The 16,184-nt window shown below is 43.0% G+C and overlaps 1 protein-coding gene across 1 annotated transcript in view; it reads left to right on the top strand.

Annotated features, from left to right (window-relative positions):
* Positions 1–3,174: 3,174 nt before the first annotated feature.
* srcin1a (SRC kinase signaling inhibitor 1a) overlaps positions 3,175–16,184 on the top strand; it is a gene marked incomplete at both ends in the record, with an annotated part of 123,141 nt that continues 110,131 nt past the window's right edge. Inside the window, one exon of the mRNA XM_080487248.1 lies at positions 3,175–3,250. Within this exon, the coding sequence (XP_080343374.1) occupies positions 3,175–3,250 (76 nt within the window). The remainder of the gene's footprint in view (positions 3,251–16,184) is intronic.

Raw genomic sequence — 16,184 nt, 5'->3', positions numbered from 1 at the left:
AAAAAAAAAGAATATGTCGTTCAAGTGTAATTACTTTAACATTGAAAATAGCTTCAGTAAAACAAGCCACTTCTAACTAAAAGCACAATAAAATAATCACATAACTTTTGTCTTGAATACTGTGGTGTACAACATCACAGAGAAGGATTCAGTTTTCGCAGACGATTATGACTTGAGTTGCATCACGTGGAAACTTGAATTACCTGCATAACCAGCAGGTTCAGCTTTTTTTTTTAAATGCTTTTTTGTGCAATAATTGCCCGACCTCCATGATTTCTTTACGGCAACTGTTAAGGCAGAAGATGATGCATACACTCTACTGTCACTCAAGTGGAGAGTGTAGACAGCCGTTTCCATGCATCCACCCACCCATCCTGCTGTCCGCACTAGAACACACAGGAAATTGGTTGTTTTGGGGCAATTTACTCAACATATTTATTTAGCAGCTTTTTGCACACCAATCTCGCTGATGTGTTGCAGAGAACCAGAGAAATATTGCAACACAAGAAAGTAACTGAGTGATCAGTATATGTAACACATCGGTTTTCTGTTGTTGTTTCTTTTTACTCCTCTTAAGTCTGAAGTTGCCCCATTGTCTTTTGGATTTATTCCAGATTATTAATTTTTCCAAGTGAAACCAGGATTCAAACAAATAACAATTTGTTCTTGCCAAAAAGCAAAAACGACAGTAGCAGAGCCACAGGACACAGTGTGCGGAGGTTGCCCTCCTGTGGTGTACGTCTCATCATTCTCACCTGCTACTGAGCTCTGGTTGCCATGCCAATCCACTACAGCCTCGCCTCTGGCCGGATACAGCTCCATCATTAGAGCTGTTGTCACAAGGGCCTGTTTCAAGTGTACATTCTTCCCTCCACTCTCTCTCTCTCTCTCTTTCCTTCTCGCCTCAGCTGCACCACCCTCTCCGATCCCCTACCCCACCATTTCTGGTGCAATAGACGCTTCAGACATTTCTCCACCCACCACCCCCACCCGCATGCTGAGCTGTGGAGCCCCTCATACAGGACCACGTCCCCGGACTCCCCTTTATTACCATATCATGAGAGCGATGTGCCTTAGGCGTGCAGCAATGCAGCGCACCGCCTGTGTCTTTAAGAGGAGAGAGAGTGAGTATAATGTGTAATGGGGAAGAAATAAGGCATGGAGAGAGAAGTGAGAGAGAGTGGGTGAGGGAGTGTGAATTCATCATGGGCAAAATTTGCGCTTCATTCCAAGCTGTATGCTGAGCATCCCTGCACCGGCATGCACAGTCTCCCAAAGCTCACGCCGCTGAAGAGTACGCCCATCTCCTCTCTCTCTCTCATTCTCTCTCTCTCTCACACACACACACACATGCACAGCCAGGCTCTCCCACCCAGCCTCTCACTCACACACACACACAAACGTACACACAACACACACGTGCTCGCTGTCACACACGCGCAGTGCTGTCAGGAGCGCCGCTGCTGGACCATAGCCATCTCGTGAAGGAGGTTCCAGCGAAGGGAAGAGAAAGCCGCGGCAAGACAAAGGGAAGGAGGACGGTAGAAGGAGAGGAGCGAATAGGAGCGTGGGGACCGGCAAAAGGAAGGAGAGAACCAGCGCTTTGTAAAGAAGAGAAAGCGAGGACCAGGAGGAGGGAGGAGGAGAGAGGAAAAAAAAAGAGGAGGGGGAACAGGAAACGCGATCACTTTCAGCTGCAGCGGTCCGTGTCGCAGCATGGGCAATGCACCATCCCAAGGCATGTCAACCCTTGTTTTTATGCATGCTTGTGTAACAGGTATTTTTTTTTTTCTGATTCTGCGTGTTCTTGCCGTCCAACCAGCTGGCTGTCCTCCTGTCACACTCTGTGAAGGCAGGTGATGGGGGTTGGGCTGGCTGAAGGCTCATGTTGAGCGGCATCGCTCGGGGAGAGTGATGTTGTAAGGCAGCATCAGTTAACGGGTGGTGGGATGGGAGAGAGGCGCCTGGGGAGAGGCGAGGGAGGATGTCGGAGGAAGACGCGGTCCTGGGCGTGCTGTGGAATCACTGGGTGGAGGCACCATGTGTGGGAGTAGAGAGAGATGGGAGGGGGCTGGTGTACAGCACAAGTCCTATCAGTGAAGCAGGTGGTGCCGGTGTGTGTGTGTGTGTGTGTGTGTGTGTGTGTGTGTGTGTGTGTGTGTGTGTGTGTGTGTGTGTGTGTGTGTGTGTGTGTGTGTGTGTGTGTGTGTGAAGGATAGAGGGAGGTGATGGGTGAGAAAGCGTTTTATGTGTGTGGTTGAGCACAGAGTGTGTATAGATGTTGCATTGGCTGCTGTCAATAACATAGGCATTGGCTCTGTGCGTGTGTGTGTGTGAGAGAGAGAGAGAGAGAGAGAGAGAGAGAGGATGCGATAAAGGTGAATAAAAGCAATAAAAAATGGAGGATGTAATGACAAGTTAATGGGGGACAAGGCAGCTCTGCCTTAAGTGGAAGGGGGATGGTATTGAAAATGGATGAACGGGTGGGTCAACTTTCTAATGCGAGGCTCTTGCTAGATACCCTCAGGCCTTCATCACTCTTTTTTTTCTATCTTTCAACTCATTCTCTTCATCACTCCATTTCCCCCTCTGTCGTGGTGTGAAGGTGAAATGCCGGTTGCAAGTTTTGCATCGTGTGAAAGACGAGGCTGAAAATGCACCGACGCTCACTGATTCCTGGTGAGAAGCAATCGAACGTGCCTCTCGTTGTGTATATCATGTGCCAGCGAGAACATACTGTGTGTTTGCAGTTGTTTAGACATGCAGCACATGTGTTTCACGACGTGTAAATAATGCAAATGACAACAGATCAAGAATGAAGTGTGGAAAAGGTGTAAGCAGGAAATGAGGAGAATATACTTGATGCATGTTGAAACTCTCCTGGGATGGAGGGGGATCTCTGACAAGCAGCAAAAGAGAACCGTCTCCTTTTAAGATGCAACAATACAAAGAAAGATTGGGATGAAAGGACAAATGCTTCGATTTTAGAGAGAAGGGCAACGCCACACAGCTCGGGGAATTCATCCACGCTCATTTCCCACTAACTCCTCATTCTCCCTCACCTTTTCTCCCTCCTTTCTTCCTCCCCTCCTCTTCATCCCTTGCTTGCCTCTCACCAAGGGACAGTCTCGTAGCTAGTGTGGCAGAAGAGAAGCGAGGCAAGAAACAGAGGATATGAAAGACGGGGAGAGAATGAAAGGAAGTTCGAAAGAACAAAAGACAAAAAAAGGTTTTATTCGTAGATGGACAGGTAAGTTACGATGCAGAGGCAGCGTAATTTGGCTTTAGCAGAGCTTAAGCGGAGCTGAGTGTCTGAACGAGGTCATTACTTGGGGGTAATTGCACTAACTCAACAGTGGAATAGTAAAGCAACATGTTTGTTCACGAGCCTGCCGTATTGATGCCTTCAACTTGTTCGGTCAGTCTTTTCGGCCGCTGCGTTTGGTATTCTGCTGATGACCTTTGAAAGGTTTCATTTCCCCTTGCTGATATTTGACTTCTTTTGTCAAGCACTCTCATCTGTTTGTTTAAAGACGGAAAAAAATCTTTTTGAAGCTCAGGTGAAGGCAGAGACGGGCTGCTTTGGTATTAGACCCTTTTGCACTGGCCAGAGGTCTGTGTGTGCATATCAGAGTTTTTTTTTGCTTTATCACTGAAAAGCTTGTCCTTGGAGTTCTGTGTGTAGTCGGTGTCTATCTTAGAGGGATTGACATGGATTAGGCTAAATGCGGACCCCTGGGTGTCTTTTATCTAAAAAGCGACAATAGACTTGGCTGCGAGTTTTCTTCTCTATAGCAACACAGCAGTTTCTGAATAATTTGGTGAAACAAAAGCTTTCCACCCATGTAAACCTGCGGCATTCAGGACTGTCATTGCGATTCGCGGTGATTCAACGTGCTAATTTAACACAATGCAGCCAAAGACCAACGTAATCGCTTTCGAGCCACCAGCGAGGCAGCAACTTGCCAATGCGGGCTCAGTTTGTGCCAAGTTGGCCATTGCATTTAGTCGCCAGACTTGAACCGCTGCCTATATGAGTGCAAATAGAAGCATCTCTGTAAGCCCATTACTGAGTTTTTACCAGTTCACACTGCAAAGCTAAACCATGAAGAATAGATTAAGAAGAGCCAGGCGTTAAGCCCAGCATTAGCCTGCTGGAAAGCTAATGCTTATCGCAATGGTTTCATTGTGGAGAGACTGTAGATCCTGGTAGCTTTCTGTGCCTTCATGTTACACCTAGTATGTTCAGCTGAGCTTTATGTCAACACACATGTCTGTCTGTCCCCTGATCCTTTCCACTGAGGCAAAGCCAGAATTGTAGCGTCGAGGAGGGGCCTGCTGCAGCTGTGACGCTGTCGCTCTGTGTGCTGAAGTGATGTTATGGAGTATGAAACCAGAGAACTGGCAGAGAAATCGCAAGGCTCAAACATGACATTGACTTAGATGTTGCGATTCACCGGATTTAATTTCAGTCGTGCTGCGTTTGGACCACAGGTCGAAGTGTGAGCTAACGTGATGACCTCCTGGCTGGAGTCACCTTCTGTATTTTATAAATGTCTGCAAGCTGATGACAAGGCAAGTTTATTTATATAGCGTCCCTCAGACATGCGGCGATTCAAAGTGCTTTACAAGAACTTGGAAATACATTAGGAGGAAACATTGAACTGACATTACGGGTCTTCTGTGGTGGCGTGTTGGGTTAGGTCTCGACCTTGAGTGTCCCAGGTTCAAATCTCACTTGTAGCACGAGGGGCGTGAGTTGTGAAAACTAGCCAAGCGTAAGTAACAATGGCTTTCTGTGGTGCCCCCTGTATAAAAGGAGCAGTTGAATAGACTCTACTACAATGAAGTAACATGAGATCATTAAAAACAAATGCTGAAAGCAAGATAATAAATAAACATCTGGATTGTAGGATGTTGTTCAAATATTTGTGCAGAACTATTGAAGTCTGGTTGCGGGATCATAATCCTCTAAATCAATTACAGCGTTAATTTAGCCTGTGTCTGCATTTATATCACACAACCAAACTGACGGAAGCCATGTGAAGATAAAAGCTTTTCATTTCCATCAAACCGGCTGTTGAGCCGATCTGTTTACCCTCTTTTCACGTCCATACCAAGAGCAAAGACAGGTGGACTGAACCAGGTCGTGTCGTCACGCGTTTATCAGATTTCCATCTGGCAGGCAAAGACACAACCTCGGTCGATAGGCATTATGCCCTCTCCATTGTTGGAATCTATTTAGGAAGGGATCAAACCACAGCCGATATGACTTTTTAGGTAGAAATGTTTGTTCTCTGCCAATCGGCTGCTTTAAGCTTTTAAGCTCTTCTCATTGACAGCAGCAACGCTGTGGATCTGTCTCTCTCTGTTCGCAGAGTCACTGTTTTGTACTTATGCACCTGCTTATTCCCTTGGTCTGTGCCACACAAAGCCCCCCTGAATGCTGCCTTGTGATTGGCTCGCGATGATGCAATCTTTCATAGTGGAGGAGCGTCGTGTTTTGCAGGGCATTTCTGGAGTAATTGACCCTGCGGGGAATAGCATTTCCAGAGTTGTACTGATGTCAAAGTAAATCAGCTGAACTAAATATTAACATGATGTGCAAACAACCTCTCGTTTGTAACACGGCTTGAGCTCATAATGACTGTATGACGAGAAAATCCCAGACTTCCCTGTCCAAATCGACAATCTGTCTAGGTTTGATTCTCCGTGTGTCCTTGTGCGCTGGGGGCTTTAGCTCGCATGTGTGCATCCACACGCTTGTGTACAAATGCGTACTGAGCGTTTGCAGTCCAATGATAACGGCACACATGCAACACTTGATCGTGTCATGAAACAACAAATCAAGCCACACTTAAACGAGCTATAATTGCTCAGCAGAGTTTGAGAAAACACAAGAGTCTGTGTGTTTTCTCCAGCTTATTCCACTTAGCGGGGATTCCTTAATGCAAAATGAGTTTTGTAAGTAAAAAAAAAAGTAAAACTTTGTGAATGGTTTGTGCTTACTCCAGAGGTTTGTGGCCTGTATGATGAGTTTCTCTCAGCTGCTGTGGTAAGCACACTAGTAAGCTCTAACGGTCATTAAAGATTCAAGGGTTTAAATATTACATGCTTTATCAAAGGTCCTTGTTTCTATGCCACAACTGTGCGCTCGGCAGAGTTGTGAGTCTTTGAATAGTAATGGACAGAAAAATTGGAGTCATCAGGATGATTTTTCATTTTAAGAAAAATGGGCGCACAAATTACAGTCAGACCAAAAGGTTAGGCAGGAAAAGTGGCTTTCAAGATTTAAGATTGGTCACAAATGATTTTCGTGCCTCCACCTGCAAGGGGGAAAAAACAAAAACGTGAAGATAAAGAAGATGTTGAGTGTTCGCTTGATAGTTCCACTTAATTTTGACCTTTCCCGAGAGAATTACAGCAAAGCAAAGAGGATGTTTACTCTCTCTAAGACGTGTATGTTTACTGAAATCACATTGGTCACACTTTTAAATGTTGAAAATTATTCACTCCTCTTATTTACTTAAAAGACTAGCGGGTCAAATATAGCACACTTGAATGAAATACTATGAGTTGTAACACCCCCAAAGTACACACTGTTAGTCATGTATGATTCCTAAATACATTGACATCAGGTAATTCTTCTTTCTTTCTTTCTTTTTTCCCCCTCCACCATTCAAATAGACAGATGTAGAACATGTTGAAATGCTAAATGATGTGGCTTGTTATTGAATCTGATGTAACCTGTCCCCATTCAATACAATTTCTTTTGTCTGTGTCCTAAAACTCCTTGTTTCTGCTGTCAGCCACATTAATCCAGTCACGGTGGGCCAGAGAGTAATTTTTAGTGCCTGCGCAGTCCCCAGCCTCATGTATCCTGACATTAAAAATAATTCCTGTGATTTCATAGACCGAGCCACACTGATTTTACGTCAGTGACACAAAAAAAGCCTCCTGAGCAGAGATATTGGATCTGTTTCTGGATTAGCCCAATCGCTCTAAAAAGACCAAAGGCACCAATACAGTGAATGAGGAATGTATATCTACTTAGAAATCAAACCACATTATAAACACAGAATGTTTGACTCGTTTCTAAGGACCAAAGAGTTACTCATTCTTTCCCCACAATTTCTATATGTGGCCGATACACTGGGTTCCATTTGTGGAGAAGAACATTTGAATTGAAATTCACTTTTTATTCTTAGAATTAGTTGTAATGAATGTGTAACACGTTTTATCATATTTCTGTAAAGACTAACTTGCACACCTCTGATAATGCTTTACGTAGCCTGTGGATCCAAACAGCCAATCACGACAAAGTCTTTAACTGAGTGTGCATCATGTGCGATCCGAGCGTTAATAGTCACAGATTCTCTCGATAGGTGAAAGTTACCAGCCCTGCTTTACTTGAACTTTTTTAAGTACCCAACTTCCTATCAGTCTAGACTTTGTAGCCTTTGTAGCCTGACTTCTTTCTGCTGTTCAACTCCTTTCCCGCTGCAGCACTTAAACGTGTTTACCGCTCAATGAAAACATTCAAAGTTTCTCTTTAGGCAAAAAATATCATAGTTCACTTGTCAGTGTTTCCCTCCAATTGCATGAACCCTGGTGGCACAGGTTTTTTGGCTTGGCTGTGACCGTTTCTTAGGCTCCGTTGCATTTGGGGTGTCCATGTATATGACAACGGGCAACTTCTCTGAAACACTCGACTGTGCATGTGCTCCACGGCCGTAGTAAATAGTTCTTCTGTACATGCGTGAGTAGATGGACAATAACGACAATGTGTCATGACTCCCAGTTCATATTCTCCTGGGTCTTGATAGTTTTATAGTTGACAGTCACCCAGAACAGCAATCCAACTTTGTCATCTGTCTATACGAATATATGTGTATTCTTCATTGTTAATGTTTATAGTGCATTGTTCCCTGCGTGAATGTGTGTGGGTGGTTTCATTACAAAAACTACTAACAGCACCAGCTCCTGGCCCGACATGCTAATGTCATTGTTTTCAGCTTTTCTGCCATTTCCGTGTGAACGGACATCCTTTGGAAAATGTTGCCGCATAAACAGGGCCCTAAAATCTTTTTATAACAACAGAATACTATGTATTTTAGCACGGGCACCTCTCACTCACCCTCCTCATCCTCATGCACACAAGCATGTGAACATGCAAACACCCACATGTGTGCCAGGATGTTAAATCACCAGGCTTTGCTTGAGGAACTTTGAGGACACACAAACTAAATTTGTAGCATCTTCCCACATTAGCTGCTTGTCTAAACACAGTCAGGTCGTTGGAAATCTGAAATAGCAGTTATTGCTGATGCAGAAGTTATTGGTCGTAAAAATGATGTTAATCTAACTCCACAAGGTCTGTGCATTTTGAGTGGAGATTTTGTTTCTTTTTGAGTCCGACAAGTAAATGAAAAAACACTAAACCTTCAATACAACAATTTTTTTTTCAGTTTAGTTTATATGGTACCAAAAAAATACAGCAAAAATCCAACAATCCCACATGAAACAGTACAGAGAAAAAAAACCCAACCTTTTGCCAGTATGAAACCTCCAGCAGATCCTGACTCAGAATTTTGAAGCTGAGTCTTAAATATTCAAACGGCGCTCAGATTTGTGTTGCTTAAATTAAAGTGTCTGCAAAATGAATTGGTAGATTACTTTCCTGCAGAGCGTGCAATATGTTTTAACGCTGCTGCTCCTGAAAACTCCCTCACCTGTAATAATCTGACAAAACCCAGTCCCTGCTGATTTTAACAATATCAATTAAGCAATGTAATTCTGCAAATGTCTCGTCCTGCTTTCAGTTGCAGATTTATAACAAACCACTGGTCAATGCAGACGCTGCTGCTTACTTCTCATCCTTCTTCCCACTTGTGTGGCAGCAGGTAGATTGTTGTATTTCCATAAAGAGCAGAAAATGACAGTGAAATTACTCTGCGGCAGCTTGTACAGCATGACTCCGGTGCAATTGGGCTGCAGGTCCACGAGGACAATATTTCCTTCATTATCTTCGGCATTTCCCGGCTCACAGTGCAGTAGTTGGTCCACTGTGATCTTTTGGAAAAGTCTCCCTGCCCTAATGTGCTCTTGAAAGCTCTGGCCTGTGACTCATAAAAACAACTTGTCATATATTAAGGTGTTGTCTAGCAATCAATATGGCTTTCTGCAGACTATTTAGATGCCGGGTGGCAAAGAGCTTCTTTGTGCTGCAGCAAGAGAAAGGGAGGAAAAAGAAACATGCAAATGCAAGTGGTGTTGTAGTATAATGGCGAGATAATGAGAATGCCACCTCTCTGTATAGTTGGAATGCCAAGACATTTAGCCTTTCAATGCTTAGCTATTTAAGAATATATTAGTTGTATGTGCCCCAGCCGTAATTATAATCCTTCTCGGCAGTATTTGAAAGCAGCATCTGTCTCCTCCTGTAGTGACAGTTGGTACAGTGCAGATCAGTGTGTGAAAATCTTGCCGATAATGAGATAAATATTTAAATTTCATAGGGATGAAGCACTCGTGCAGAGCTCAACTTTATTTTGTTGTTGTTGGCAGATGCTGATGGTCACTTCTTGGAGTTTTGGGATTTCAGTTGAGTAGATATTATAAGAAAAACCTCACCAGTTAAATTGCTATTAGTCACAACTCATGCATAAATAAACCTTTCCCGTCTGCATCCACCATTGGCACTGCCTGTCTGCGATCTTCTAACGCTTCATTGACAGTATGCACACTCATCTGGCTGTCAGTATTTGAAGGATGTTAGTTGTATTTCAATTCATTAAATTTCATTTATTTTGTTCACCTGGCGCACTTCAACTGAATGAAGACATCATTCAATAAAACCTGTCCAGAGCAAACTGAATGTTTTTGCAGCATCGATGTAAGTTGACCTTTTTTCTTTGATCTTTCAAAAACTCATTCACAGAACCAAATTCTTAACAAAAACTAAGCAGTCTGCTGAGTTTTGTAATACCACTTTGTACCACATGGGCAGGAGTCACTCCACCTCTCTCCCTGCTTTCAGTCCAGGAATAGAAAAAGAAGCACAGGATGATGTAAATCTGGGAACAACAGCCAGGGCTTAAGCTTTTGGCAAGAACTCTTAAAACCAGTGACTAATTACTGCTACCAAATGCACCAAAATGGCTTTAGCCAGTAGAGAGAATGCAGGACTTTTTTTTTGTTTTTTGGGGTGTTTGCCAGCAGTCTGGCAGCATTACTTTGAATCAGTTGGAGGTTTTGTTAAAATTGCCAAAATGAAGTAAGTTGCAGTAGTCCAGTCTGGAGGAGATAAAGGCATGGACGGATCCCTTGGTTAGGGTGAGTGATGGACGGAGGTGTGCAATGGTTTTGAAATGGAAAAAAATGTTGTTTTGCACTTGTTGCATTTGTTTGCTGTGGGATTCAAAGAGGAGGTTGGGGTTGAACTGCATGCCGTGGGTGGTGACAGCAGAGGAGATTAGATGCACATGAAAAGGTTGCAGTGGTTCTGGGAGATGACAGTATCTGATCAATATGGCTTTGGTTTTTGAGCTATGTAGTTGCAGAAAGTTCAACCATGCTTTTATCTCTTCCGGACAGAAGGTGAGTGTGAGAAGTGAGGGAGCAGAAGATGGACGGGGGTCCATATAGACTTGAGTGTCATCCGCATAGCAGTGCAAGGAGAATCCATGGCGGCTGATGAATTGAAGAAAAGGCGAGCATGTATATATGGGGAAAAGGCCAAGGACTGATCCTTGAGGAACCCTATAGATGACAGTATGAGTCAACGGACTCATACTGTCCATTTGACTTCAGCGAGGGAGATATATTCAGTGTGTGTGAGATTGGATTGAAACCAGGAGAGAATAGGCGTCATGGAGCCTGGTTCAGCTGGATATTGTTGTTGTACCTTTAACATTTAGTCATTCTGATCTAACAGATAACATACACCAATTTCTTTGTGCAACACAAGTTATTGTTGACAGCCATTTATTTATATAGTGTTAGAACTAGCCCGGAGAACAACTATGGACTATTGAGAATTAAGGTGTAAAACCGTCCAGACGTGGTGTTTTTAAAATTTTATGACTGTATCCTCACTGCAGTGAGGTGCATTAGTTTGGTTGTTAGCTTAACTGTGAAGCAATTGGCTGTGTGTGTGTGTGTGTGTGTGTGTGTGTGCGTGTGTGCGTGTGCGTGTGTGTGTGCTTTCTCTGTGCACTGTGTGCTCTGCCCTTCGCCTAAAGTTTGCAGTGACAGGCTCCAGCCCCCTGCCACCCTGCGCCTGGTAATGCATCTATAGAAGATGGATTGTTGTCAGCCACACGCATCTTTATAAGTTAGCTTTCAAGATAAGATCCATCTTCTGTCAGAGCGGAGACAGTCTGTTTCCTCCGTCGGGTATCAGTTTCCCTCTTTATTGCTTACTTTTCACTCTCCAGTAAAGACTGTAAATTGAAATACAATGCCCAGGCCAGTGTTAAGATGTCTTTAAACACTCCCTGGCTACATTATTTGGCACAAGCATGCAATTTAATGCAATTCGGACCATCAAATTTGCAGGAAATTCAACAACAAGTAAAACTGTGTTGACACCAATACTGAAATGTTTTTCTTGCTCTCCAACACTCAATGCAGTATGCAGCCTCAGTTTTAGGAAAGTGGCTGCAGAATGCAGTGTCAGTCAGCCTTACCTTTTAAAGGTATAATAATAAAAGGCAGAGGATTACATTTTATTTTACAAGTCTGTCTGTAAAAGCTTATTTGAAAGTTTTGGCCATAAACATCAACAAGAATGTCATTTTCTATTGTTCTTATATGCTAAAAAGGCTTTGCTGTGTGAACTGGTATGTCAGTGTAATACTGCTGAGTTTACTGCTTTTCTATACCTCCATACCTGCAGTATTCTTGTCCAACCCAACCAGGCTTTCTCCTTGTGGTCTGAGGTCTGTGTGTCTGATATCCCGATGAGCCACACCTGCTGTTTTGTCGCACCCGAAATAGCAACTTGCACACTTTAATATTCAGTGGAAATGGGGCACATAGTGTCAGATTCATATACAGTACATCTGCTTCCTCCCTGCATCAGGACACCAATATTCTAAACTTAGGAGAAACACATCATGCTGCGCTGTTCTGCATCCCACCGGTGTTTCGTTTGGTGGTCATATTTGTGTGGCTGTTATTAAACATTTAAAACCAGGTAAATGCCGAACAGGGCTTTACAGCAACTTGAGTTGAATAGCTTACAAATGTGTCACATTCAGAGTGCATGGAGGGCTTGATTTAGCTTACGTTTGAGATGCCTCTGGGCTAAAGACCCATTTCTGGCATCTGTATTACCTCACAAAAGATGCTAGATTTAATGCATGACAAGCCTGACGTGGGGGTACAGTTATACCATACAACTTCCTTGGAAGAAAAGGGAGAGAAGAAGAAAGTGGAAGGTTTAGAGGAAATAAAAATGGTGGCGTGAGTAAGATGCAAGCAGAGGCGGCAGCAGTCTCTTTCTTCTCAGTCAGACTGTTTCCTCCTACGATCTTCTCCCATCACTTCTGATTTTCACTCCGAAGACGCTCAGGCTGGAATACAAAGCAGGGTGTGCAGGCTCTGATGATTTTGGTCAGATTACCCTCCTTCTGTTTCTGACTGGATCCAAATATCCCTCATCTCATTCTGGCCCCGGTCTCATTAGACTCCTTCACCATCTCCTTCTCTGCCTCTTCGCTCGGACTAAATGTTGATTTGTGGAACTCTAACGAGAGATTTACTATCACTTTGAGAACTGAAGCTTCAGATATGTCTGCACTGCCTTGGGGCTTGGCTACAATTTAGATTTCAATCTTCACTCTGCCCCGGCCCACATTTAAACCTCAATCACATTTACTGTCACTTTGGCACCGGTCTCAATCTCTTAACTCACTCAGCCGTTTAAGCATGTCCACATCCTTGTAGGTGTGTTCTGGGTGGTACTTCCTCATGTGATTGCTGGCGACTGCAATAAAATGGTCCGAGCCAAGCTGCAACTTCGCGGATCACTTTTCATTTTCTTCCTCATTCCCCACTAGCAGCGCCCTTTCACACAAGGAACCAATTCCCCGGCGTTATCGGCTGCTAATATACATGTAATGAGTTGTAACTGGCTCGGAAGCTGATATAGACCTGCATTTTCCAGGACTCCGGCTGAGCTTAAAAAATTGATTTCTTTTTTTTTTTTTGTAACTGGGATCACTGTAGCTGCAAACATAGCATGTGAAATTCATGAACGAGGCCAAACCCACTGCCATCAACTATTAGAGCAGTGAGTCTGAAAAGGTCAGCTCTGTTTTACCCCGAGACGGACCTGCGTCCCTCCGGCTCATCCAGAGCTGCCTGTTTTGTATCTCTTGATTAATTAGCTCTGTGGCTTCCATCTCCTCAGTCCAGTTTATTAATGGGAGACCAAGGGCTTTGACATAGTGCTTGTCATTAGCTCTTTTTGAAACGCCAGCCAGCAGTTTGCGCGACAGGCACACAAAAGATAGGAGAGATGTGAGCCCTGCGTGAGATGTTTTTTGTTTTTTTTAAATTAGAAGCAGAGAAGATGTTTTCTGAGTTGTTGTGAGGGGCATGTGATAAAAAGAGAGGGGGAGAAGGAGGAAAATGGCTTCTCTGAATATGTTCATCAGGGCTCGTGTGGAGCTTGGTTGTTGGTGCTGCTGGTGAGTCACTCCTGGGTCATAATTTCAGCACCAAGGAGTTGCCTTCTCACGTTTGACCTTGCTCAATAACAGGAGCTCTGTTGAGGACTGCTCACTGAGGTAATCACTGCCACAGCCAGAGCTTGGCCGGTAACTTACATCAAGGATGTTTGAAGGTTGTCACTGTTCCCTTTTTCCTGTCCCGTTGTGTTGACGTACAGCTGAGGCGCAGCCGCAAATGTGTTTTGTAGTTCTTGGAATTACCCACGGTGGCTGTGGCACGGTTTGTAATCTCAAAGTTGGTAGTTTGACATTCAGTGAAGGTCAAAGTGTCTTTGATGCAAGTTGTACATTAAGATTACACAAGAACCTCAAAACTTCCGCAAATTGCTTTTGTTGCTGCACTTGATGTCTTGAAAAAGAAGGAAAGCAGTGACTCCATTTATCACTGCAATACATTTGTGGAAGCAATTTTGTTTTGATTAACGCAGTTTGTAGCAGACAAGGCAGAGACAGTTGGAAATCAATAAACAGTTGATGTGTCTAATGTTGGATCTCCGAAGGACAGCTAATTATTGATTAGCGCTTCCCGCACAGTTTTCTCTTTAGAAATGAAGCCTTGTGTTGCATTTTATCTTTATGTATAAAAAGAAATGAAAGTCCTATCTATCTATCTATCTATCTATCTATCTATCTATCTATCTATCTATCTATCTATCTATCTATCTATCTATCTATCTATCTATCTATCTATCTATCTATCTATCTATCTATCTATCTATCTATCTATCTATCTATCTATCTATCTATCTCTCATTCTGTCTAATCTATCATTAGGGGTGTGTATACACAGTGTAATTCAATTACTTTTGCCAAATCAATGCATTGAAGTTGTGTTTATTCTGAATTACTTGATTCAACTGGACAGCAGCCCCCCTTTAGTAAGCTGCCTTTAAGCCCTCCTATAAGTCTGATGAGAAACTACTGATGGGATATTTGGCTCTTCGAAGACTCTTGAGGATCTTTTCTTTTCAAAATGACGTTGAAAACGCTGGATTTGTGGATCATTTTTGAATGTAATTATCATATATAATCACTGGAAAGAAGTTTCAGATAGAGAGTTTTCTCTTTTTTCTCTTTTTTAGGAATATTAATTTGATTTGCATGGACTAGTTTTTCATGTCGTTTTAGCTTTAATGCTATCCTCCTATTAAAAAGCTGCTCAATAGATTTGGTTCGTTTGCAGATATCACAACTCCAGTTACAGCATTGAGGTACTTTACTCCTAGGTTATGTGTTAATGATAAATTATTTGGTAAAATTCCATATAGTTCTTTTTTTGTTTTGTTTTTGTTTTTGTCTTTCTTTACAAGCTCGGATTTGCAGCAGCTTCAGGAAAAGAAAGTGTAAGAGGAGGTGGAAGTTGAATTAGCTTAAATATTTTATTTATAGGGTAAAGGGACGTGGATAACTTAAATAATCATCACTTCATACATAAACACATAATGCATCATGAGGCTATATTTCCAACAATATCCAAACATTTATACTTATTATTACTATGTGTTCTGCTGCTGGCAAGAAGCATATTAAAGATATCAGGAGTCAGTTTGGAGATGTTACATGGCTGCAGGATTGTTTAGCCAGAGTTCAGAAATATTTTCATCTTTACCAAAGCATCAATTAACACACCAACCTCACCTTCCTGACAGTCGCGCTGCTGGCATGACAGGAAATCTGTCATATACACACGAACATGTACAGGTAATTATTTACATACATTGCATGTCTGCCCCCAACTGTCGGGCACCTGATGATGAGAGGAGCTCCTCCGATCCCCAAGCCCTACATTCCTCCCACAGTTACTAGGAAACTGGAGGCTCACGGAGGTGCAGCAAAGCAGCAGACTCATACCAGGTGGTAATGTGAATACGAGAAGTGACGCTCTGGGGTTAAATGCTAGATACTGGATCCATTAAAAGATTACAGTGTTGTCAGATTTGTTGGTGTCTCTACTATGCATTTATTGAGATGGCTAATTCTGCATTTAATTTCATTCGCTGGTGATGAATACATTCACAGAGGCACACATATTATGTCTCCATATTCTCCTCAGCTTTGCTTGTTTGTTTGTGTCGCTTAGCTTTAACAAGCACACCTTCCCAAGTCTCTAGATTTCATGCTCCCTCTGCAGTGATAAATGTGTCCACACCGGTAATGACCCTGCTTACCAGCTCCTTCGCACTAATAAACAATGTATTAGCTTCATTGTGCATGCATGCCGGATCACCCAGCCATGCATCAAACAATTGATCTGCCACCAGGTGTTTGGACAGGGAATGCTGCAGTTCTCCTGACCTTATAATCTCTGACTCTGAGTGAGTGCACACCCAAGCTGGATGTTTTATTGGCCTGAAGCATGCATATTGATGCATTTGCTTCTGTGTTTTTTTGTTGTTGTTTTTTTTGTAGATGGTGCTTTTAAACTTCTGGGTTTTCTGCAGAGAA

The sequence above is a fragment of the Lipophrys pholis genome, assembly GCF_963383615.2.
Source record: "Lipophrys pholis genome assembly, chromosome: 19".
NCBI lineage: Eukaryota > Metazoa > Chordata > Actinopteri > Blenniiformes > Blenniidae > Lipophrys > Lipophrys pholis.
The sequence above is the reverse complement of the archived record's forward strand: the minus strand, read 5'-3'. Positions and strand labels throughout refer to the sequence as shown.